The sequence below is a fragment of the Dreissena polymorpha genome, chromosome 6, assembly GCF_020536995.1.
Source record: "Dreissena polymorpha isolate Duluth1 chromosome 6, UMN_Dpol_1.0, whole genome shotgun sequence".
Taxonomy (NCBI): domain Eukaryota; kingdom Metazoa; phylum Mollusca; class Bivalvia; order Myida; family Dreissenidae; genus Dreissena; species Dreissena polymorpha.
This window is the reverse complement of record NC_068360.1, coordinates 36578652-36604454: the sequence shown is the minus strand read 5'-3', so window position 1 is coordinate 36604454 and position 25803 is coordinate 36578652. Positions and strand designations below refer to the sequence as shown.

Below are 25803 nucleotides of genomic sequence, written 5' to 3'. Positions count from 1 at the left end.
TGACATACACTAAAAGGCTTTGCCAATGCAACTTTTATAATTTTGCAAATTGTTGTTTGAATACATTTTCTAATAATGTGTATTACGATTTTTAATCTGGAACACTCAGACATCTCTTTTGGGAAATATTGATGTAAATTTTAAGGGAAATTTTCAGATATTTTCTTTTAGAAATCCAATAGTTTCTGCTTGGAAAAATCATGCAATCGTTGTCATTTATGCAATTTTTTAATCTCTTAAAACATTTAATATAAAAAAGCCTTAATACAAAATAGCCAGAGACTCCGGGAATGTTATCAACTGAAGGACTTTCCTTTAGTTCTTCCTATGGAGCCATGTCAATATGGGCAAAGGACCGTGTGCGGGTATGGTTTCTTCTTGCTGCACATCCAGATGGAAGTATGCATACAATAAATATGTTATTTCCATATAATTCTTTGTTTTAAAGAAAATATGATCCAATAAACATATATGTCACATACTTGATTAAAAAGTGTATGTGTGCGAATATGATTTTGCCTGGGCGATCAGCCATGTATTTGAAAGTAAGCTGGTATTGCACCTACCACACATGCAAACATCAGTTTCACATCACACATATTGAATGTTTGCTCTGAAATTTATATTACCCCATCATATAATTAGAAAAACATTTTGTTACAAGCTTAACATACATGTAGTTGTAAAGACACGACATTAAACCCTTTGTATCGTACGGGTATGAATGAACATTCAATCAACATTCAGCTGATATTATGGGTTCCCAATGAGATGAATGTGTCAGTCCGTCACCACAGCAATTAGTTGTCATAGATGATACTGAGCAACCATGAATGGACACTTAATTAATATATGTTTGATAGAGATTGGCTGTTTGATGATTTTCATTGAAAGTAACTATATTTTAATTGTGTCATTGTGTGGGATTTTATGTTAGAGTGATATATATCTCATTTAGTGATAATTTATCATGGATACATTCTTATATATTTTCCAACAGATTTTACAATATGGTTAATTTGTTTATATTAAAAACTTTGACAAAATCAGTTGCTAAATAATTGAGGAAAATGGGAAAATGTAAAGCATTCGAAGTGCCTTTAAAAGAACAACATCAATTTAAACATTAATTAAACAACACCTAATACCATACATAATCAGTAGCAAACAGTGCAATGCTGGTATAATAATGGATTGCTTTCTGACATAACAATACAATAATTAACAATAAAAGGTGACATCTTACAGTCCTGACGCTTAGTAAACTTTACAGCACGCTTCACACAGTATTCACTTCATGCATGACACACTTCAGAAAATTTGCCATTGAGACATAACACAAATCACACAATATTAGAACATATCCCTACTCTTTACACAGAAAGGTAACAACTTAAACGTCTAACATACTGAAAGCATAACAGTTTTTAATATAAACATGTTATACAAACATAACACACTTTTTGCATACCATATTATACATGCATTCTAACACTTCACACAAAACACAGTTGACATTTATATAAAATAATGCACATCACAATTGACTCACATAATCACTCTTCATTCCTAATACATTTCACTAAGAACAGCCTTAACAGAAATCGATGCAAATATCTACAGATCACCTTTTCTTCATTGACTTTGATAAAAATATTCCTTTAAGAATTGATTAGTCATATTCTCCATTGGTGTATGGTATGCTGGGGGAAAATAAAGCATAATTTGAAATAACGTCACATCGCTTTTGACAAATGAAAAACAATGTCATTGTTTGAGAACTCGTTTAAAGTTCATATCTGTTTGACGTGTTTAAATTCATATCTGCGCAAATCAATGTCATTGTTTGACAACTTGCATAAAAAAGTAGAATACACATGCATTTTTAAAATGCATACAATGAGGGTTCATCATGGAATAAAAAAATGTCATGCAGTCTGGTAATCCTATCAGAATGTAGTGTTGACATGAACAATAAGAAAGCTGCAATAATATTGAAGACATTGTAAACATTTGCTTAATTAATCTTTGTGATATAATAAATAGTGAAGTTCATTCTAATGTTACATGTGAGTTGTCAGTTTAACAAGATGTGTTTGAGAAACACAATGTCCCCTATATATGACCTTGACCTTGTGAAGGATGACCTTGACCTTGTGAAAGATGACCTTGACCTTTCACCACTCAAAATGTGCAGCTCCAGGAGATACACATGCACTCCATGAGATACACATGCATGCCAAATATCAAGTTGCTATCTTCAATATTGCAAAAGTATTCATAAAATAAGCGATTTGGGCCACATATATTTGACCTCTGACCTTGAAGCATGACCTTGACCTTTCAACACTCAAAATGTGCAGCTCCATAAGATACACATGCATGCCAAATATCAAGTTGCTATCTTCAATATTGCAAAAGTATTCATAAAATAAGCGATTTGGGCCACATATATTTGACCTCTGACCTTGAAGGATGACCTTGACCTTTCAACACTCAAAATGTGCAGCTCCATAAGATACACATGCATGCCAAATATCAAATTGCTATCTTCAATATTGCAAAAGTATTCATAAAATGAGCGATTTTGGCCACATATATTTGACCTCTGACCTTGAAGAATGACCTTGACCTTTCAACACTCAAAATGTGCAGCTTCATAAGATACACATGCATGCCAAATATGAAGTTGCTATCTTCAATATATCAAAAGTTATTGCAAAATGTTAAAGTTGGCGCAAACAGACCAACAGACCAACAGACAGGGCAAAAACAATATGTCCCCCACTACTATAGTGGGGGACATAAAAATCATTATGCTTCCAGTTTACAACATGCCAAATGATGAAAATGCATTCAATTTTTGAAAGTTAAAAGTTTACAAATATCTTGATTTTTTTAACTGAAGAAAATGTTTCCATTACTACAAAATTTATACAAATGGCACCTGGCTTTATGATAACAGTGAAAAAACCCTGAAATTTCATAGCAATAATGAAACAATTTTTTATACAAGAATGTTAAAAAGTGTACACCTCGACTTCATCGAGTTTTGCACCAACAATTATCCTTTGCCTTTCTGAATCAACAAACAAACAAGTTGCTTGCTTAACACCAGAAAGAAAGGCCCTATTAAAAAATGGTGGAATTTGAGAAACCATCACTTGTTGAACAACATCAGTGTATGCACTACAAACATAGACATTCCCATTTGTATCTACATCAACATATGGTGCTAGCTGATCTGTCGACAAAACCCATTTCTGCTTTCCAATCCAATCGTCCGACTGAGGATCGAAGTGATGACCTGCAATGACCCTACCTGCTGATATAAGGGTTGACCCAGAAACTAAAATAACCTTTGAATCTGAGAGGTTTAACTTTTTCTCCTTAATTAATTTCCCATTATGTCCACGCAAACTTATTACAACAGTATCTTCAGGTAATCCATCGGAATAATTGTGTCTTTTTCTGTCCGATGCCAGGACCAGTAAACTTTCATCAACCATTCTGATGCATATTGGATATAAACTAATAGAAAAGCTTCCTGCTTTTGTCATTGCCGTTGGTGTGACCTTATAATGTAAAATCTGTTTGCTATTTGCAAAGCTTATGAATATCTTTGAAGTGTCACCATCCATCTTTGATTGACTGCAAATACTAACTGGTCTGTCATTAAACTCTAACATCATTTTAATGACAAAATCTTGGGAACAAAGCTTTAGCGACTTATTATCATAGTCAAGAAATGCCATCTGTCCATCAGACAGCATAGTGCAATCAATTATGTAACATGTTCCAACATTTGTTTTATATCTTATATTGAAGGACTTCTTTTCAAGACACTTATTCATGAACAAATTTGGATCTGGAGATGTTTTCTCCGTAGGTTCTAAATCTCTAGGTATATATGAGGAAATGTTACCAGTACTTTTCTTATTGGTCTGAATGTGTGTGGTTTGTTGCTTTGAGGAACCTTGACTGCCAGCGCCTTTGTTCTTTTTTCTTGACACCTTTTTGGTGGGATTGGCTTTATTCTCTGTTTCTTCTTTTGGAACTTCATCATTTGTTTTATTGGGCTTCTTTTTGACATGCATACCTTCTTTTTTCTCTTTTTCTTTCTTTAGATGTTTGACATCAGGACCGCATGCATCAGGAAAAATATCACTACTGTTTTGCGTCTGCTCTAAAGATTCATTCATAAGTGTCAAAGTAGCCAAGGAAGTTATTTTTTTTTTGTCAAATGTTTGTGTCAGTTTTATATGTCTTTGTTCCTTACCATCTGATTGATCTAGTTCTTCAGCACATTTTTTTAGCCTGTCCTGGATGTACTTATTAACAATAATTACCTCTTTCTTACTGCCATGTCTTCCAACAGTTGCAACCAATCTATTTAGTTCATCCAAAGTCCTCTGATGTTCGGTAATCATGTCTGTCTCCTTCAATAATTTAAATATTTCAAAGCGAAACAGATTTCCAAGTTTTTTCTCAAATCGAGCTTCCAATCCCGCTAGATGTTCTCTTAGATCAGCTGCAAGAGCTCGCCCTTTGTCTTCCAATTCCTGACGCTCTTTAATGAGCACATTTTTGTCACATTCCTTTTTTTCAGCCAATATTCTGCACTTCGTTTTCAAAACCTCAAATTGATTTAATTGAGCTTGCATCATAAATTGTTTGGCATCTTCATTGGCTGCTATATCAAGCACATGTTCACATTTTCTATGATTCTCGGTAAAACATGACACACAGATCAAATTCCCATGATCTTTACATTCAAAAGAGATATCATTTTCAGCATGAAGTGGGCATTTCATTAAGTCCTTAATTTTAGCAAACTGTGTAGAATCTTCAGGCATTTCATCTCCCTTTAAAACCACATGATCTCGTGTGATTTTATTTCTTCGATGATCACGACTGCAGTCATTGCATATATATTCTAAACAGTTGACACAAAATCCACTAGCTTCCCGTTCTTCATCATCAAAAGAGCATGGTTGACATTGTTGATGTTTTATTGAAGTAGAACAGCTCGCATCAATAGCCTGATCACCTTTCAGATCACCTTGTTCAGCTTTGACTTGACCATCAATATCAGGGCACTTTTCAACCAGACGAATTTCCTCTGGTTTTGTTGTGTCGCTACTAGAACATATATCAGTAAAACTGGCAACTTTCACTTGAAAGGACCAACCATCTTCTTTTAAGGTATGATTGTTATATTCATTAGAAGCAGCAGCAGATATTTGTGTAATTGGACTTTCTGTAGTGCTGATTGATTCACTTTTATCAACCTCACTGGCCCCTTTCACATGACAAGACTGAACATAACACTCACCATCAGCTTCACTATTATCAGAACCAGCTACTTCCGGTATTGAACTTTTATTGGCTCTAGCTTCACTAATATAAGCACCAGCCACTTCCGATTGTGAACTTTTATTGGCACTTGCTTCACTATTATCAGCACCAGGTACTTCAGAGAGTGAACTTGTATTGGCTCTAGCTTCACTATTATCAGCACCAGCTACATCCGGTAGTGAACTTTTTTTGGCACAAGCTTCACTAATATCAGCCACAGGTACTTCCGGTAGTGAACTTGTATTGGCTCTATCTTCACTATTATCAGATCCAGCTACTTCCGCTAGTGAACTTTTATTGGCTCTATCTTCACTATTATCAGAACCAGCTACTTCCGGTAGTGAACTTTTATTGGCTCTAGCTTCACTATTATCAGCATCAGCTACTTCTTGTAGTGAACTTTTCCTGGCTGTAGCGTCAATAATATAAGCACCAGGAACTTCAGGCAGTGAACTTTTATTGGCTCTAGCTTCACTAATATCAGCACCACTAGCTGTGACTAGACTGGACATATCATCTTGTGCCACTGAATCTTTATAATTATCAGTATATACTTGAGTCAGTGTACTTTCATTGGCTTTTGTTAAATCAACAATTTCTGATAAAACTGCACTAACTTCATGAGCCTCTGATATTCTTATCTCACCTGAATTCAAACCATTTTCAAAATTCACAGTAGACTGTTGATCTCCTCCCTGACCTTCAGCATTTACGGGTGTTGTGTCTGACTCTGTATTCCCCATGTCCATTTTAAGGGACAATTGGCAATTATCTGTGAAGGTAATCTGAAAAATATAAACAATGAGTTGATTTTGTTTACTATCATATTCTATTGTTTAAGTTTATTTTTTATTAATGATATAAATAGTAGTTTCCAGACTGGCACTGTCAAGAATGAAAACATCTTCTTTATCATGATCATAATGAAAAGAAATACTAAGTTACAACAAGAATCAATAACATTCTTTACTATTATGTTTTACTGTTTCAAATTAATTTACTTGCTATCCTTTGGGAACTCATCTGGATAAAAAACATTATCATATCCTAACAAGTCATTCAAAATGTTAAACAAAAGAACCTATTTCTATAAATTGCAACCTACATGTAAGAATTTTTATCTTTACGTTTAATCAATATAACTTTTTTCTTCAAAATGAACACAAAATTGCTATTCCCAAATATAACTCAGATTTAATAACTGTTATCTTCATGGAATGCACTGCATATTAGAATGTGTATTGCCTAAGAGTAAAGACTTTAAAACCGCAGCTGATAAGATAATGTAAACTTGAAATGCAGTCAAATGTAGTCTCATTAGATGAGCATATCTATAGCAATTGTGTATGAATACAAGGGACACCAGATAAGTCACAAGTAAAGTATTCTTGCTTTGAAAACAAGGCATGTAATTATAATTAATTTAATTGTTCAATTATTCGCATAATTTTGTAACTACTTCAGCTATGAAAAGTTGAACACAATTTACAAAGCAGTCATAAAAGAGTCGAAAACACAACATTTTAGGACTATAATTTTATAGTTAAAACAAATATAAATGGTCATAATTCTTCCAAAACTTGTCACAAACAAGTTCGCTCTTTATTTAATCTTCATTAAAATCATATACCTGTGAAAGTTTTAGTGCAATCCCCTTTGCCGTTGTTGTTAAATAGGATAAATCACAGAATTTGGGACTATATATTCTATAGTGGAACACATGTGCCTAAAGGCCTTCAGTAAGTCACCACAGATATGTAGAAACTAAGCTACTTGTAATAAATACAGATTTTGCAAGTTTTTTTCTCTGTAGGAAACAATGGTTTTGATACAGATTTGATATGGGCTGAGACACTATTAGAACAAATTTAAGTATTTACAATAAGCATATTGGACGCCGAGCTGGCTATGACAATATCTCGGGTTTTCTCTTAAAACAGCCGAGCTAAAAATTTTGACTCTTATCAATTACTTGGTACTTAATAAATAGAGGATGTTTGTTGGATTTAGTGGAATATTTATTTTGAATTCATGAGTGATCATAGAAAATGATATTTTCACCAGTGGTGCATCCATGAGTGAACATATATTTTGTATGATCACCAGTGAATTAAAATCAATATTCCACCAAATCCAAAACATTTTTTTTATTGTATGCTTATAAAAATAAATATTTTTGTATTTTTTCCATTCCAGACAATATCATTTCCAGTTGGGCGCCCCGAATGCTATAACATGTATGTTAAAGGGAAGCTTTTCCGTATGTTTTTATAAACACTCAATGCATCTAGTTATCGCCTTTGGTAACATTGAGGGATCACAATGGGGAAACCAAAGATATCTAAAAATAGTTGCGGTCAAATAATGAAAATTATTGATAATTCTCACTGATATTTCTCTAAGTATAAACCATCAGAGCATAAAATAAAACTTGATAAAAATAACAAAATCTAATAAACTAACAAGAGGGCCATGATGGCCCTGAATCGCTCACCTGACTATTATACAATCCCAACCCAGATTTCATCAAGATAAACATTCTGACCAAATTTCATAAAGATTAGATGAAAACTGTGACCTCTATTGTCAACACAAGGTTTTTCTATTATTTGACCTAGTGACCTAGTTTTTGACCCCAGGTGACCCAAATACTATCCTGAACCAGATTTCATCAAAATAAACATTCTGATCGAATTTGATAAAGATTGGATGAAAACTGCGACCTCTATTTTCTATACAAGGTATTTCTTTTATTTGACCTGGTGACCTAGTTTTTGACCTAGTGACCTAGTTTTTGGCCTATTGACCTAGTTTTTGACCCCAGATGACCCAAATACAATCCCAACTCAGATTTTATCAAGATAAACATTATGACCAAATTTCATAAAGATTGGATGAAAACTGTGACCTCTACTGTCTACACAAGGTTTTTCTATTATTTGACCTAGTTTTTGACCTTGTGACCTAGTTTTTTACCCCAGATGACCCAAAAACAATCCCAACCCAGATTTCATCAAGGTAAACATTCTGACTAATTTCATAAAGATTGGATGAAAACTGTGACCTCTACTGTCTACACAAATTGTTGACGGACGCACGCATGCATACACGCACATACGGACATCACACGGTCACATAAGCTCACCATGTCACTTCGTGACAGTTGAGCTAAAAAAAATCAATAACTTATTGTTTTTCATCTCTCACAAAATAATGTCTCTCTGTTGTATGCAAATTTCAATAAACTTTGATTTGTGTTGTTCACTGAGGTGTTTACAACCCTATCTGCACAGAAGAATTAAACCTGCTAATGTGAAGTGGGAAAGACGGTTCTTCTTTTTTGTACACAGATTGTTCGTGAAGCCATTCTTGGTCGATTGGCACATTCCTGTGACTGATGACCTCGCTTTATTTGTTTGTGTAATATTATCTATTTTGACTCAATTCAGTTAAAAACAACAATCAGGTTAAAAAACAAACACAATCTATGGAAAAATACACCGGAAATGACACTATTTATTGAATGCGATGTGTTGTAAAACCGGATTTAATTGAGCGCAAGGTTACACTAAACTAACTGCTTTCATTTGTTGTTATAAATTTTTAAGTATTTTTAGCAAATTTAACAACACTTATTTCAAAATTTTGGTCAAACGACTAGATTTTCCCAATGGAAAGGGACACTGCCCCATTGAAAACACTGATAGTACTTTATAACAAAGGAAGGCTATAAAATTATTTGCTATATTATTTTACATAAATATTGTAATACCTGGGCATGGCCAGTTTTCATCCCAGGGACATGTTATTAACAAACTAGGTAGAGGACCATGACACAATGTTACATGCCAAAAACCAAACTTCTCCTTTTGCAGTTTCAGATATTTTAAAAGATTTCACTATAACTATGCATGTAAATGGAAAAAAAGAGGGCCTAAAAGGTGTAAAGTCGCTCACCTGAGATACAAAAAACTGACCTATCCTGTGCAGCCCATGATATCATTAGAAAAATGTTCTGACCAAATTCCATGAAGTCAGTGAACTATAAATGTAACTTTTAGAGAGCTATCACAGTTTTAATATAGCCATATAAGGATAAATTCTCTGCCCCCCTGGTGGCCATGTTTTTCAACAGACTAGAACCATTTTTGAACTCATCCAACAAATGTTCTGACCCAGTTTCATGAAGATTGGACACTCAATGTGACTTTAAGAGTGTTAACAAGTTTTTACTGTAGCCAGATAACAAAAAATGTTGGACAATAAATGTAACCTGAAGAGTGTTAACAAGGTGGTACTATAATAATTAGCCATATATATAGCCATTTAAAGAAAAATGACCCGCACCATGACAGCCACGTTTTTCAAGCAACTGGAACGATTTTTAAACTTGTCTAAGATATCATTAGGACAAATCTTTTGGCAAGGTTTCATGATGATTGGACGAAAGATGTATGTGGTCTCTAGAGTGTTAACAAGGTTTTTCTATAGCCATACCCTTGTCAAAAAAGTGGGCAAAACCCGGTTTTAATCCGTGTTAAAACCGTGTTAAACCCTGCGGTATTGGCACCGAGTTAAAGCGTGTCTTTTAAACACACTTTTTGCTTACCGACTTGGTTTTTTGTAGGTAAAACCTGGATTTCACTCACATAAACCAACACGCTTATACCTTCTTATACCAACTTAAACCAACTAAAACTAACTTAAACCAACTTAAGTGGGTTAAAAGTGAGTGTGTTTTCCTTCTCTATGTTGGCTTTTAAACCCGCTTCTACACATCAAGTCGGTTTTTCCTGTTCTTAAGCGAGTTAAAAAGTGGGTTTTTGTTTGAGTGTTAAGTGAGCTAAATGTGTGCTTAACTCAGATTTAACCCAGTTAAAACACGCTTTAAAACCGAGTTTTACCAACTTAAGTTGGTTAAAAGTTAGTGTGTTTTCCTTCTTTATGTTGGCTTTTACACCCGCTTCTACACATCAAGTCGGTTTTTCCTGTTCTTAAGCGAGTTAAAAGTGGGTTTTTATTTGAGCATTAAGTGAGCTAAATGTATGCTTTTCACAGATTAAACGCAGTTAAAACTAGCTTTAAAACCTGTTAAATGCTCAGTAAAAACCCACTTTTCACCCACTTGAAAACTGAAAAACTTTTTTATAAGAACAAAAATATCATGAATAAATTCTAATTACTTTTTTAAACGATATAAACATAAAACTTTACATATATATCCATATACACAGCATGATAAAACTATTTTGACAGACATGGCATTGTTATAATAAAATATAATAGTGTTATAACATAACATTGAACACAAAGAAAGAACTGAAAAAAGTAAGATTGTATGGAATAAATACAAACAAGAGATGTGTTTGTCAGAAACACAATGCCCCCTACTGCGCCGCTTTGAAATAAAATTTCTATTTATCATTTGGCAGGTTTAGAAATTATCTCTCTTTGCTTATGTCTTCCATTGGATTTTGACCTCTGACCTTGAAGGATGACCTTGACCTTGCACCACTCAAAATGTGCAGTTCAATGAGATACACATGCATGCTAAATATCAAGTTGCTTTCTTCAATATTGCAAAAGTTATGACCAATGCTGAAGTTTTCGGACGGATAGACAGACAGACGGACAGTTCAACTGCTATATGAGACCCTACCGGGAGCATAAAAATAAGTTAATGTTGTTGAAACAGGCGCAAATCAATATAACAAAGTGAAAACAATGGTTAAATAATCATTTTAACAGCACATTTTATTTACAAAGACTTCAGTCTACTTGTGCATCAGCCGCAGATGCCTTAAACAACCTCTCATCTTTTCTTCAACATCAACCAGGGGCTTGTCAAAGGTTTTGGCTATGACATCTGAAAAAATATAATAGACTATTCATTTTAAAAACATGCAAAAAAAACAACAAAATCTGTTCTTAAATAGAAAATACTCTAGCCAGAAAAAGAGGTTAAATATTTGCATATTAAGTAAGTCAACACAAATGAGTTTATTACTGATTGTCCTGGAGACAGTGACTAGAGACACGGACAAAGTTTTTCAATCCCTGTCTTCATGAATAAAAAAAAAACTATTGTTAACTGTCACTTGGATTATAAAAACTCTCCCTTTTCACAAATGATGTAATAAAATGATCATTTATGCGACTGTAAACAGTAAGTGATCTGAAAAATATTTGTAGAATGTGTATTGAATTTCTATATGGATAACTGGTACTTCAAATTTTTATGATGAAGAAAAAGTACCAATGATTGCATTTCTCTCAGCAGCGGGGAGGCTTGGTCTTGGTGACCCAGTTGTAGTTGTTGCTCCCTTCATGGAGCAAGTTACAAGCTGGTGGAAAGTGAATAGTCGGCACATGGCCTGTGCGATGGCCATCACCTCCCTTGTTTCATGCTGGATTTCAGCTTAAATGATACTCTGGAACCAAAAAAAGAAAAGGAGTTTTGACAAAATATTTACAATTGGTAATTTTCCAAAGCTTGTAATTTACTTTCATCACATTTCAAACTCTAAAAATATTTGTCACATTGGTCAGAATTGTGACGCTTTTAAAATGCAATAACCTGTATAGTTTTACCTCTCAACAAATCCAGCTTTCTTGTTCAAGGACAGGGCGAGGTTTGCCCACTTCAGTTCCCCTCAAGTTGGCCAGCTCGTGCAGGGTAAAAGCCTGGTGTAAAAGTCCATACATCAGGTAGTATGATTACCCCTTTTGCTCTTGGGGCAAGAGTTTAACCTTCAAAATTAAAATATGAGGGAAAGAAATCTGTTCAGTAATAACCAGAAATATCTATAAATAACAATAAAGATGACAATAATCATAAAACACAACCACAATAATTCACTGTACACAACATTTACACTTTGTCATGTGTATGTTCATCTATTTTTGCTTCAAATTGTGTTGTTTTTCCTTTAAGTTGCAATACATTAACTTATCAATTTACATTTCCCAGTGACAATACATAATATAATAATGATCATAATTAATTCAGTAAACTAAATAACAAAAAGGATGAAGAAATGACAATACAAACCTGTTAAAACTGTTCTTCAATATTCACAAAAAACACAGTTGAACTTGATTTCCAACAAACTTATTGTTGATTTCCAAATTGTAGTAAAATACACATTGTTTTCATCACACAATACTTCATGCTGACAGTATTTCAATACATTTTATAAGTCTTAATGTTAATTTAATTTAGCTCAATTTAATTGCTGAAACCAGCTTGTTTTTCAAAAGTTGTTGTTTTCAAATAATTTCCTGTGCAAAAAATTGAACCAATCAAAAGTCTTATACCTCATTCCAGCCTTATGTCTGGGCAAACCCTATCAGTAGCCTTATCTGCCCCTGATAATCAGTACCCTGTTTAGCTCTGAATGCCTGACAGATTGTTATCTGTTTATTGTTAGTGGTGTGAAAAGGGGTGTTTTTAGGTATTGTCTTGTTATTTTGTTGACTGTTTATGTAACACAGGTCATGTTTGGCATCTTATTATTTTATTGCAAATTAAGAAAATGGATATAATGGTATCATATGAAAATATCAAAATCTTGCATAACTTATGTACACAAATTAATAGATTATTTCCAAAATAATGTTTCCAATACCAAAATTATTTAAATATGCAGATTTAACAAGTAAATACTGTTTTAAACAAATATAAACAATCATATAAGATTGTTTTAAAATTAAAAAAAATAAAATAATTTTAAGACATAAAACAATCATAAGATATTGTTTATAATAAAAACAAATATAAAGAAAAAAAAATCTAAGTGAAACACAAACTCTTTCATTTTCAGGTATTAAACTAAGTTTTATCATTTTTATAGTTTTTGGCAGTGATACTTGTTGCATACATGCCATACGTCCCGATCTCGGCGGGACAGTCCCGCTTTTGGGTCCTTTGTCCCGCCGTCCCGATATGAGACGATTTGTCCCGACATTCGTAAAAAACGATGTAAGGTCTATAGGTTCCCAATAAAATTTGCTATTCAAGCTCTGTTTCGCTAACACTTACCCCCGCTAATCCCTTTATTGCCCCCAATTAACAGTCCGATTCTACTTATCGTGTGTACCAGTGTTGTTTATGACACCTTATCAGCGATTTATCGGCTAATTATTGATTTCATCAGGCATTTACACCATGGTGGTCTTCAAGATAGTGGTCGCTTATTGCTATCGATAGTTGTATTATAATGAAATAAATGTTGAAAATGTGTTTAATTTTGTATTTGTTTGAAACGGTTTACAAAACAATTGTTTTGTAAAATTAACTCTACGTCATTAATGAGTCTTTTACATTCAATGTTTAGTTCATAAATAGCGGGATAATCCGAATGTGCAATATACCAAAATCGCAACAAACAGTCCAATAAGTGATACCCATCCTGTCTAGTGTAATTGGGTGTAATTGTAATAAAAACAACGAGGTGCTATGCATGACAGTTTGACCCTACTCCAATTAAGCTAAAAACCACGAGGTGCTATGCATGACAGTTTGACCCTACTCCAATAAAGCCGCGACAATTGACAAGTAACAAACGGCGCATGGATACATGCTTAAAAAAAAACATCGCAACAAACAGTAAAAGTGGTACCCATCTTGTCTTATGTTATTGTAATAAAAACAACGTGTTGTTATTCATGACAGTTTGACACTACCCCAATACAGCGCCTGACAATTCACAATTCAGTTTAATCTGTGTATATAAGAAGAAAACAAAATATGATTATTAACATTAGAGAAAAATAATTCGAGTAAAGCAACCATAGACTTCTTTTGTCATTTTGTTTTTGTTGGTGTAAAAACGGTTGAGGCGTTGTTGAGAGTTAAAATGAACACAAAGACGGTTTGCTTCCACCAAAAACCTACCTCTGTAATGTGTACAGCCGCGCATTCCGTGTGTAACTGATGTAACTGTTCGGTAGATAGTTTACTGTAACCCGTACTTTCAGTGTACTGGATAGCCTCCCCTGCGTTAATGTTTGCCATTGAAAGTAATATTATGAGTATTGTTGTCGTAATGTTCTAGATTTTGTACTCTAAAAAGATGAATATTATCCTCGTTGTTTGCTATTGTCTTATTTTATAAAACTGTTATTGTTATGTTTTAGATTCCATGCTTCATATCAGATTTTTTATGTCTTAAATAAAAGTATCAAGAGTATTTGTTAGTACTATACTGAGTACAGTAAAGGTGGAATGATAAATCGTTTTAGGTGTCCCGCTTTTGGGTCAAATGTCCCGACAATTTTTTTTTATGGAATGTCCCGCTTTGGTCCTAAAAAATTATGGCATGTATGCTTGTTGTCCATCTGTGAACCTGTGATGTTCTGAAAGAGCCATTTTCATCCAATATTCACTAAAAAATTATGGGGAGCACACACATTTACAATAGGGACAATGGCAAACAAGCTGTAAAAAAGCCCCTTTACAATTGACTTGTATTATATATGGCTATAAACATGAAACAAAGACCTAGTTGAAGAATTATTGTTTCATTGATGAGTATTATTTATAAACAAAATACCAACTTATTGAAAAGTGTGTTAAAGTGAGTCTTTTAGCCTGGTTTCAGCTCTCAAATTATTTACAAAAAGACCAATTTAAACTCGCTTAAACCCACTTCTGTTTAAAAGGATCAACTTCTGTTGTGAAAGACTCGCTTATAAAACAAAAAGACACACTTAAACACACATAAACCAACTCATAAATAAAAAGGCTCACTTTTGACACACAAAAAACTGACTCCTTACAGAAAAAACTCGCTTAAACACACATCTTCTTAAAATAATCAACTTTAAACTTAGTTAAGCACAGTTTAGCGCACATAAAACTCGCTTTTAATAGCAAAAACCAACTTCCGCTGAGAAAAACTCAGAAAAAACACAGTTTTATGTTGGTTTAAGTGTGTTTTGGTATGAAAGTGGGTTATTTTTTTGACAAGGGCTAGGAAATATGCCCTGCCCCCTGGTGGCCGGTTTTTCAACAGACCAGAACCATTTTCGAAATAATCCAAGATATCATTAGAACGAATGTTCTTACCAAGTTTCATGAAGATTGGACAATAAATAAGACTTCATAGTGTTAACAAGGTTTTATTAAAGCCATATACATGTAAAGAAAAAAAGCCCCGCCCCCCGGGTGGCCATGTTTTTCAATCAACTGGCATCATTTTCAAACTCGACAAAGATATCATAATGACAAAATCATCCAACACAGTTTCATGAAGAATGGACAATAAATGTGGCCTCTAGAGTGTTAACAAGGTTTTACTATTGCCATATACATGTATAGCCATATAAAGCAAAAGGCCCGCCCCCTAGCGACCATGTTTTTCAAGCAACCGGAACCATTTTCTAACTCGTCCAATATATCACAAGGACAAATCTTCTCACCAAGTTTCATGAACAGAAAATAAATGTGGCCACTAGAGTGTTAACAAGGTTTTACTATAGCCATAATTATAGAGACAAAATGCCCTGCTCCCTGGTGGCCATTTTTTTCAACAAACCAGAACCATTTTCAAACTCATCCAAGATATCATTGGGAAAAATCTTGTGACCATGTTTCATGATGATTGGATAATAAATGTGGCCTAAAACAGTGTTAACAAGGTTTTACTATAGCTATATTAGGAAAATTGCCTACCCCTAGGGCCCTGGCGACCATGTTTTTCAACAATTAAACCGGAACCATTTTTGAACTAATCCAAGATACACTGTGAATGAACAAAAAATGCCACGTGACCACAAAAAAATGTCAGTAGTCATTTTTTGACAACCAACAGCCGCGCAAGGTAAGTTTTTTTCCAATATCTTTGCTGATCATCCTCTGACTTTCATACAACCTAGTGCAGGCAATATGGTATGCATATAGCTTTCGATCGGTATGTCATGCGTTTTGTGTGTTGCTCTGGTTTTCAAGAGCACTTCGACACAAATTTCCATTAAAGAAGCAAACGTCAGAAGTAAAATTACAAAGAGTCAGTGTTCTCGAAAATTAACGATCACAGAACTGTCTATCGTAGGTTTCCACGTATAGCGCGCTCCCATGTATAGCGCGCAGGCTGTTTTTTAAATGCAAAAATGGAGAAAAAAATATTTAAAGACAATAAAACCACCAAATCCGACAGAAAATGGCCGCCATTTTACTATTGCACAATCCAATAATCTGGGGCATTGGAAAGCTTAATTAAGCATTCAAAATAGGAAGCGTCATTATGATTAGGAGCATGGGTTGCATAGCACTATACTTTTCTGACAATTGATGTTGTAATGATATGTTGTACATGCTTCGTAAATGAACAAGTTATGTAAGTCAACGTCAAATACACTACAAAACCTCCCCGTATCAAGAAATCAACTCTTGTTTAAGTCAATTATCTGGACAGCTGTCACCCAATATGTGTGTCAGTTTTGGTATATATTGCTGCCTGCATTGTATGAAAGAACAGTAGAGAACATTACATACCAGAGAACAGGCATATCATTGTTGAAGTTTTTAGGAGCCTCTGCGCTTCTTATGCAGGTTCCGGATATGTTATGACATGTTATTAGGTTATAAGAGATATTGTGTTGACTTAAAAAACGCTATAATCATGATAAAACACGAAACCGTCGGAGACGGGTGATGCTCCCCAAAGGTTTTTTTGGTCACAATATTGCACTATATATTCAGATAAAAGGAAACGTCTTGAGGGGCATAAACTTTGGACAAATAATACCATGGATGGTTATGCAACTTAAAAATGTCAAAGGGCCATAACTCTCTAAATAAATCATCTAACCAGAACCCACAAATAACATCTACTCAAGGTAGTTAAGCTTCCCATAAAGCTTCATTGAATTCCAGTAAGTAGTTGGGGAGAAATAGCCCAGACAAGAATTGCACTATATGTACAGTTTATAGAAAATTTCAAAGGGCCATAAGTCTGTGAAAAATCATCCGACGAGAACCGGCTGAATATATGCACATGTCCTCTTGGTAGTGTAGCTTCCCATAAAGTTTCATTGAATTCCGGTCATTAGTTGCTGAGAAATAGCCCGGACAAGAATTGCACTATATGTACAGTTTATAGAAAATTTCAAAGGGCCATAAGTCTGTGAAAAATCATCCGACCAGAACCGGCTGATAATATGCACATCTCCTCTTGGTAGTGAAGCTTCCCATAAAGTTTAATTCAATTCCGTCATAAATTGCTGAGAAATAGCCCGGTGCACGGACGGATGGACAAACAGACGGACGACCAGATGAAGCGGCGACTATATGCTCCCCCCAAAAAATTTAGGGGGAGCATAATAAAATGCAAAGAACAATTATTTGCGTTATCATGTTTATTACGGTACAAAGGCAAATGTTGACGCTGCACAACGGACACAAGGCGATCTAAGGCTAAAAAGCAACTTACAGGGCAGGGCAAATTTGTACCCATGGGGCATTAATTGAATAAAACTTGGTAGAGCACATATGATGCTACACACCAAATATAAACCCCATGACCATAGGGGTTTGATAGAAGATAATTTGTAACTGTAAAGAGTGATACATGAAGCCAAGACTTTATTGAACACAGATTCACAAAACTTTTTATTGACATTGAATATATTACTGTACATTGATGATAACTTTAGTGGAAACTATTATTGACATTGATTAAATATTACATGTACTTGCCATATTCAGTTTGTTTACTTAGATTTTTATTTTTGACATCGATATTTGTTTGTGTTCACCAAGATGGACCTGAATAATTATTCAAAATGTGGTTTGAAAAGAAAGTGTGTTTATTTTTGGGATAATAAAGTTGAATTAACTATGTCTCCCCAGTTCCACCACCAGGGATCACGATAAGAACAAACACAAATTACCTTACATAACAGCAACTTGTTGAAAATAAACATATATACTCTTTAATTCCACTTTCCAGTGATTTAACATACATATACAGAATAATTTTAATATAAACATTAGACATATAAACATATATATTATATATATATATATATATATATAAATATACATAGACACATTTAAATAAATACATCAGACATATAAACGTTAAGGCATGTAGTATTTACACAAGTAATATTTACATCTGAATGCAATCTAACTTGAAATACATTAAACATCTGTTTGTCGAAACACGATTACTTAGACTTTATACTCATATGAATAAAAGTACATATACGTCTGGTTGTCTCATTATTGAAAGAGTTGGCCGCTAAAAGGAGTAATGTCACTTTATCATATGGATTTGTGTCGGGGAGTATGTGGCACTCTTGTAGTACTGTAAGTCTTTGTGCACTCAGTCTTGGACAGGAGGCGACAGCATGAATGTCGCTGTCTATAACTATGAGACCACAGTGTCTGCAATGATGTCCAGAAGTTTGTATCCGTGTGTTCACAAGGACACGCACCGCTGTGGAGGCTTCCGTTGTTTCATAGGGGGTCCTCGCCGCGGCCAAGATGCGAGCGGCCCGGATGTGACGGTGAACAACGCTAAATCGCACAAATTATGGATCCCCTGTTACGCGTCTTGTCCATTGCTCGGTGTGATATTGGCGTATCGCATCATTTGCTATACATCTCCATGTCAGTTTAGGAGGAATCACGGTGGATTCACAATACGCTGTATAATAGTTCACAAGGTTATATTTTTCCATTAATGCATATATGTCTGGTATGAACCCTTTCTGTGATGATTTGCCTCGGATATTAAAAAGCACTAGTCTATACTCGAATAGTTGTTTTGTACGGTATTCAGTGTTCATAGAGCATAGTTTATGAAAGAACATCAGTTTTCTTGCGTCGACTTTAGCAAGCATTGGTAGCCGACCGATAAGGCTTAATGACATGTCAGTTCTTGTGTGAGTTGGCAGATTTTGACAAATTTTTGCTGTAAATCTGATGAATCATTCTAGTTTTAGGATATCATCGTTCGTCAGTGATGACCAGAGTTCTGATCCGTACAGGGCTGTGGGGATGGATATCTTTTCGACGAGATCAGCTATTTTAAACAGATTAATATCGTACGTTGTTTCTTTTATTGTCTTTAGAGAAAATACCGATGAGCGACCCTTTTGTATTTGTTCGTCGACTGCTTGTGACGACTTAATCGATCTGTGAAGAATTATTCCTACATGTTTTGCTGACTCTGCAGGGAGCAGTATTTTATTGTAGATTTTTACTTTAGTCTGAGGCAACACTCTACTTTTACCGCAGACCATATAAATGCATTTGTCTTCATTAAGGCGGTACCCCCATGTATTAACATATGTCGTCACAATATTTAGTTGGCACTGTAATGATTGAGCGCTGCATGAAATTAGCGTGAGATCATCTGCTAGAGTTGGATTCCCGGTGTGAAGGTGGCCCGTAGTAGTTCCGTATCCAGATGACTCCAGATCACACAGAAGCTTGTCTATGAAAAGCAAATACAACCAAGTTGATAGGACTCCCTCTTGTCTGACTCCCTGTCGAACAAGAAATGGCTTGGATAGAACCCTGTTAGCGCATACTGCACTTTTGATGTCTGTGTAGCAGTTTATTAGCGTCCACAGCGTTGTTCCTTTTATTCCTAATTCTAGTAGTTTTATAAATAGCGCGTTGTGAAGGACATTGTCGAATGCGCCGGAAGTGTCGAGCAGTGCAACGTGCGAGGAGGAGTCGTATTCTATATTAGAATATATGCATTCCTGTAGGTTGAACGACACGGTAATGGAACCTAGTTCTGTTTGGTAGGCATTTTGTTGGGGGTTTGGAAATGTTTTCTCATTGTCGATGCACCATTTGCTTATCCTAGTGTGGAGTAGTTTTTCGAAGAATTTGTATAAAACCGGAAGAAGTGTAATTGGACGATAGCTGCTGCATTTAGTTTTCGGTTTCCCTTCCTTGTGAATAGGGATGATAATTCCGATCTTGCATTCAGATGGGACATACGTCGCCTGTAATATCAGGGTGAACAGTGTTTTAACATAATGCAGAAGACACTCTCCACCATATATAAGGTGCTTGTTTACGATTTTATCATGTCCAGGTGCTTTTTTCAATTTGAGCGTTTTCATTATTTCTGCGATTTCTTTAATTGATACGTCTTTGGCTTAGCACTTATCTTTGGAGAAGTTGTTTGATTGTAAGAACAGTTGTACTTTATTGTCTAATTTGGTATGAAGATTAGCATTATACATGTTCGAGTATTTTGGGGTAAACACGTTTTCGTAGTATGTACTGAATGTGCATGAAATATCATTTGGGTTCCGGAGGGTACCACTGTCGCCTTCTATTTCATTTATAGTCTCTTTTGTTTATTTTGTTTCAAGCAAACCATTCTCCAGAAAGGACGCATGTCCATATTGTCGGCAGCCGCGTTTAGTTTACTGTAGAACAATTCATTCGTATCAGCGATGGCTTTTTTTTGCATATTTATAAATTTGCGTTTAGAGTCTTTGTATTGTTTGAAATACAGATTGTTTCTACCTGGTAACTTTCCGTTTTCAATCCAGTGTGATCTCGCTCGGCGTTGTTCATTATGAGTTTCCTTTACAGAGCTATTCCAATACGGTTTGACGTTTTTGTTGACTTTGCTTTTCGGTAAAGCTTTAGATGCGCTTTTAATACACTTGACTATGCGCTCGTACAGATTTTCTATGTCAGTTGTATGAGGCTGTAGCTGGCATGTATTGATGCATGAAAGATATGCCTTTAACAATTCTTCATAGTTATTAAGATCTATGCGGGTGCATTTATTCCATGCAATGACGTCATCACTTTAAATGTCAAAGTTTGTAACAGTTATTTTCAGCACAGTTTTGAGAGGGAAGTGGTCCGACACGGAGCAACATTCATCTGTCACTATATTATTATAATCTATTATGTCGGTTTGCCAATCGCCAATTATCACATAGTCTAGCGTTTTCTGCATTGGCTTGAATGTGAAGTCGCTTTTGCTCATTGTTTTGGTAGCTGATAATTTGTTTTTGTTCAGGAATTTGTGTAATAGGCATGAGCGTTGATCAGTACTTATCGGATATTCACTAGTTATATCGACTTTCATGTCACCGCATATGATAATGATCCCTTCATTAGAAAATCTGTTTATTAATCCTTGCATACAATCAATGTATTCACTGTACTCTTCAATTATGTAATTCACAGGAGGCATATATACTGCAAACACGAAGATTGGTAATGAATTTTGAGTACACAATTTAGTTCCACATATGTTTTTATGTTCAGTCAAGCTAATGTTTTTAGTGGAGAAACACAATGTCTTTTTAAATAATATTCCGACACCCCCTTTGCCGCATCTAGATAGTGGGATCACTTCCGTTTCGCAGATCGAATGTGCCGTGTAGTTTGCATGTATAGTTTCAAGAAAGCGTTGTGAATTTTGCATCAGCTTGTGTTCAGTCACGATTGCAATATCTATACTATGTTCATCAAGTAGGTGACTGAGGCTGCCTGCCGACGACATGATGCCTCGGACGTTGCATGTGAGAATATTGCACGTATGAGTTATCAATTGTATTGTGGTCATTATTTAGATGTCGTTGGTTGCATTTGAGTTCGATGTTTGGAACAACTTGTCAGCATAACTTCTTTTTGCGTTGTATGCTCTATTCTGCGTTTCACTTTCCGTATGGAGTATGGCGCCCCATTGTTGCTCTGAGTACCAACGTCTACAAAATATTTTCTTTGGCCAGAAGTCTCTTTTCTCTACACAATGCCAATCTTTCTGATAGATTTTTGCAGCTAATGTTCCGCGATTAGTGTTTATCAATTTGATTTTCTCAGGTTCAACTCCTTTTTATGTTCCCCACTATAGTAGTGGGGGACATATTGTTTTTGCCCTGTCTGTTGGTTGGTCTGTTGGTTGGTTGGTCTGTTTGCGCCAACTTTAACATTTTGCAATAACTTTTGCTATATTGAATATAGCAACTTGATATTTGGCATGCATGTGTATCTCATGGAGCTGCACATTTCGAGTGGTGAAAGGTCAAGGTCAAGGTCATCCTTCAAGGTCAGAGGTCAAATATATGTGGCCAAAATCGCTCATTTTATGAATACTTTTGCAATATTGAAGATAGCAACTTCATATTTGGCATGCATGTGTATCTCATGGAGCTGCACATTTCGAGTGGTGAAAGGTCAAGGTCAAGGTCATCCTTCAAGGTCAGAGGTCAAATATATGTGGCCCAAATCGCTTATTTTATAAGTACTTTTGCAATATTGAAGATAGCAACTTGATATTTGGCATGCATGTGTATCTCATGGAGCTGCACATTTTGAGTGGTGAAAGGTCAAGGTCATCCTTCAAGGTCAGAGGTCAAATATATGTGGCCCAAATCGCTTATTTTATGAATACTTTTGCAATATTGAAGATAGCAACTTGATATTTGGCATGCATGTGTATCTCATGGAGCTGCACATTTTGAGTGGTGAAAGGTCAAGGTCAAGGTCATCCTTCAAGGTCAAATATATGGGTCAAAATTGCTCATGTAATGTCACATCTGCAATATTGAAGCTAGCAATTTAATATTCGAAATGCATGTGTATCTCATGGAGCTGCACATTTTGAGTGGTGAAGGGTCAAGGTCAAGGTAATCCTTCAAGGTCAAACGTCATATAGGGGGACATTGTGTTTCACAAACACATCTTGTTTTTTTTTAAACATCTAATAAATTACCACACCCCACATTATACCCCCCTCTCACTCACCCCAACCCCCCTACCACCCCCCCCCCACCCCCAATTTTTTTTTAAACATCTAATAAATTACCACACCCCACATTATACCCCCCTCTCACTCCCCCCCTACCCCCCCCCACCCCCCAATTTTCTTTTAAAACATCTTATAATATACCACACCCCACATTGTACCCCCCTCTCACTCCCCAACCCCCTACCCCCCCCCACCCCCCCAATTTTTTTAAAACATCTAATAAATTACCACACCCCACATTATACCCCCCTCTCACTCCTTCCTACCCCCCTACCCCCCACCCCCCCAATTTTTTTTAAACATCTTATAAATTACCGAACACCCCACATTATACCCCCCTCTCACCCCCCTAACCCCCCACCCTCCTCCTAATTTTTTTTAAACATCTAATAAATTAACCACCCCCAAAACAAACCCCAACCCCCCCTCTCAAGCCCCCCCCCTACCCCCTTTCCCCCAAAACTCCCCCACCCCACCCCAATGTTTTTTTAAACATCTTATATAATTACCACACCCAACATTATACCCCCCTCGGCAACCCCACCACCCCCTACCTACTCCCCCAACCCCCTCATTTTTTTTAACAATTTAATAAATTTACACAACCCACCAACATTATACACCCTCTCACCTCCCCCCTTCCCCCACCTACCCCCCAACACACCCCCCCCCCCCCCCCAAAAAAATAAATATATTTTTTTTTTAAACTCTAATAAATTACCCCACCCCACATATACCCCCCCTCCTCTCCCCCCTAACCAAAACCCCCACCCAAAAAAAAACAAACTTTTTTTTAACTCTTATAAATTACCACACCCCACATTATACCCCCCTCTCACCCCCCCCCCCCACCTCCCCTACCCCCCCCATTTTTTTTTAAACATCTAATAAATTACCACACACCCCACATTATACCCCCCTCTCACTCCCCACCCCCCCCCCCCCTACCCCCCCCCCCCGCCCACCCCATTTTTTTTTTAAACATCTAATTAATTACCACACCCCACATTATACCCCCCCTCTCACTCTCCCCTACCCCCCCCCCCCCCCCCCCCAATTTTTTTAAACATCTAATTAATTACCCCACCCCACATTATACCCCCCTCTCACTCCCCCCTGGATCATGACTGGCAGATGACCCCTATTGATTTTCAGGTCACTATGTCAAAGGTCAAGGTCACAGTGACTCGAAATAGTACAATTGTTTCCGGATGATAACTTACATTAGGTCAAAGGTCAAGATCACAGTGACAAAAAACGTATTCACACAATGGCTGCCACTACAACTGACAGCCCATATGGGGGGCATGCATGTTTTACAAACAGCCCATGTTCAATCAGAAATGCTTTGAGGCCAGCGTAGTTAAGAGTTTTCTGAGATGCCACCAATGTAGTAATGGCGTGTGCGGCTTTGGCGAACACTTTAAAATATAGGTGATTCCAGATTTTCTTGATTGGCTTCAACTGTATACAGCTTGGCGCTATGTCCGCTATGTATATTCCTGTTTTCAGCCGTGAGGGGTATTTTGTTCGCGACTTTTGGGTTAAGCACATTTGTCTTTTGATAAAGTAACACGTTTTCAGTTGTTGTATCATCAACACTTGTTGTGGTGTATTGGTAAGGTATTCTAGTAACAATTACGGATATAGCACTTCCCTTTGGCGGTGATGATTTTAATATATCTGCGTAAGTCTGCTTTTACTTGTATGCTTGCGTTTGGTCGCTTTTGATTGCTACTTGTGATTGGCATGGCATTTCTTGTTCTACGACATCAGCATAAATGTTTTCTTCTGTTTGTACCAACGTCTGATGATGGGTTAGCTGCTTATTGATTGTACGTGTATTTTGTGTTATCTCTTGTCGAAGTGTTTCCATTTCAGTTTTTAGCGTTTGTATTATGTTTACGTGATAACTTGTTGTACAGTTTGTTGCTTTGGAAAGCTCTCTGCAGTACTGTTTCATTTCAATCAATTCTGATGATAATTGATTTATGAACTCCAGGTCTTTAAGTCGCATGTGTTTCATTTCTATAATTGTTTGTTGCATAATACTGTGCTTAGATTGTAGCGAGGCTATCTCCATTTGCATTTGTGTTTGAGTTGTGTCAGCTGTACATGTACTTATTATTTTACTACGTTGTTTGTGAGTTTTTTTCAGTGTGTCGTACAAACATTTTGGGTCATTGTTGTTGATGAATTGTTGGAGAGCATAGCAGTTATTTGCATATTTTGTATAGCTTTTCTCTTGATCAGTTGTTCGTCTTTGCATAAGTGATCCAGCAGGACAGAGAGGCAATGTTTGTGCACGTTTATATAGCATATTTCGATAGACACATATATCATCATCTTTTTTGTTGCACAGTTGCACTAATTTGCTGATGTAAAGCGTTTTTGGGAGATTTGAAAGTACGTTGTCAAGAAATGTATAGTATTCAGGTTTACATACTGTCAGCGATGGCTCGAAGTCAGTTTCCTGATCCGGTGAGGTTACCTCTTGATTGGTTTGCATGATTTCTCTAGGCGTATAATTGATGGGGCAATCTTCGGTAGCATTACTGTAGCTAAGCGTGACTTGCTTGAGCTCCGTGAATGATTGTTGCGACAGCGCATCATGTATAATTATCACATTTATCACCGCCCCAATGCACGTGGGTGGCCATCGGATGCGAAGGGCTTAGCAAAATGTCCATGTAACTAC

At 36.0% G+C, this 25803-nt stretch overlaps 1 protein-coding gene and 1 long non-coding RNA gene across 2 annotated transcripts in view; both read right to left on the bottom strand.

Moving 5' to 3' along the window:
• Positions 1–2223: 2223 nt before the first annotated feature.
• The window catches only part of LOC127835024 (uncharacterized), a 38373-nt gene continuing 14793 nt past the window's right edge, over positions 2224–25803 (bottom strand). Inside the window, exon 2 of the mRNA XM_052361206.1 lies at positions 2224–6143. Within this exon, the coding sequence (XP_052217166.1) occupies positions 3021–6107 (3087 nt within the window). The 5' untranslated portion in view covers positions 6108–6143 and the 3' untranslated portion in view covers positions 2224–3020. The remainder of the gene's footprint in view (positions 6144–25803) is intronic.
• On the bottom strand, positions 10579–12320 carry LOC127835035 (uncharacterized). Its single transcript, XR_008028314.1, has 3 exons — positions 11950–12320; positions 11615–11789; positions 10579–11224 (listed from the first exon to the last, which is right to left on the bottom strand). It is a non-coding gene; the product is annotated as an uncharacterized LOC127835035 (long non-coding RNA).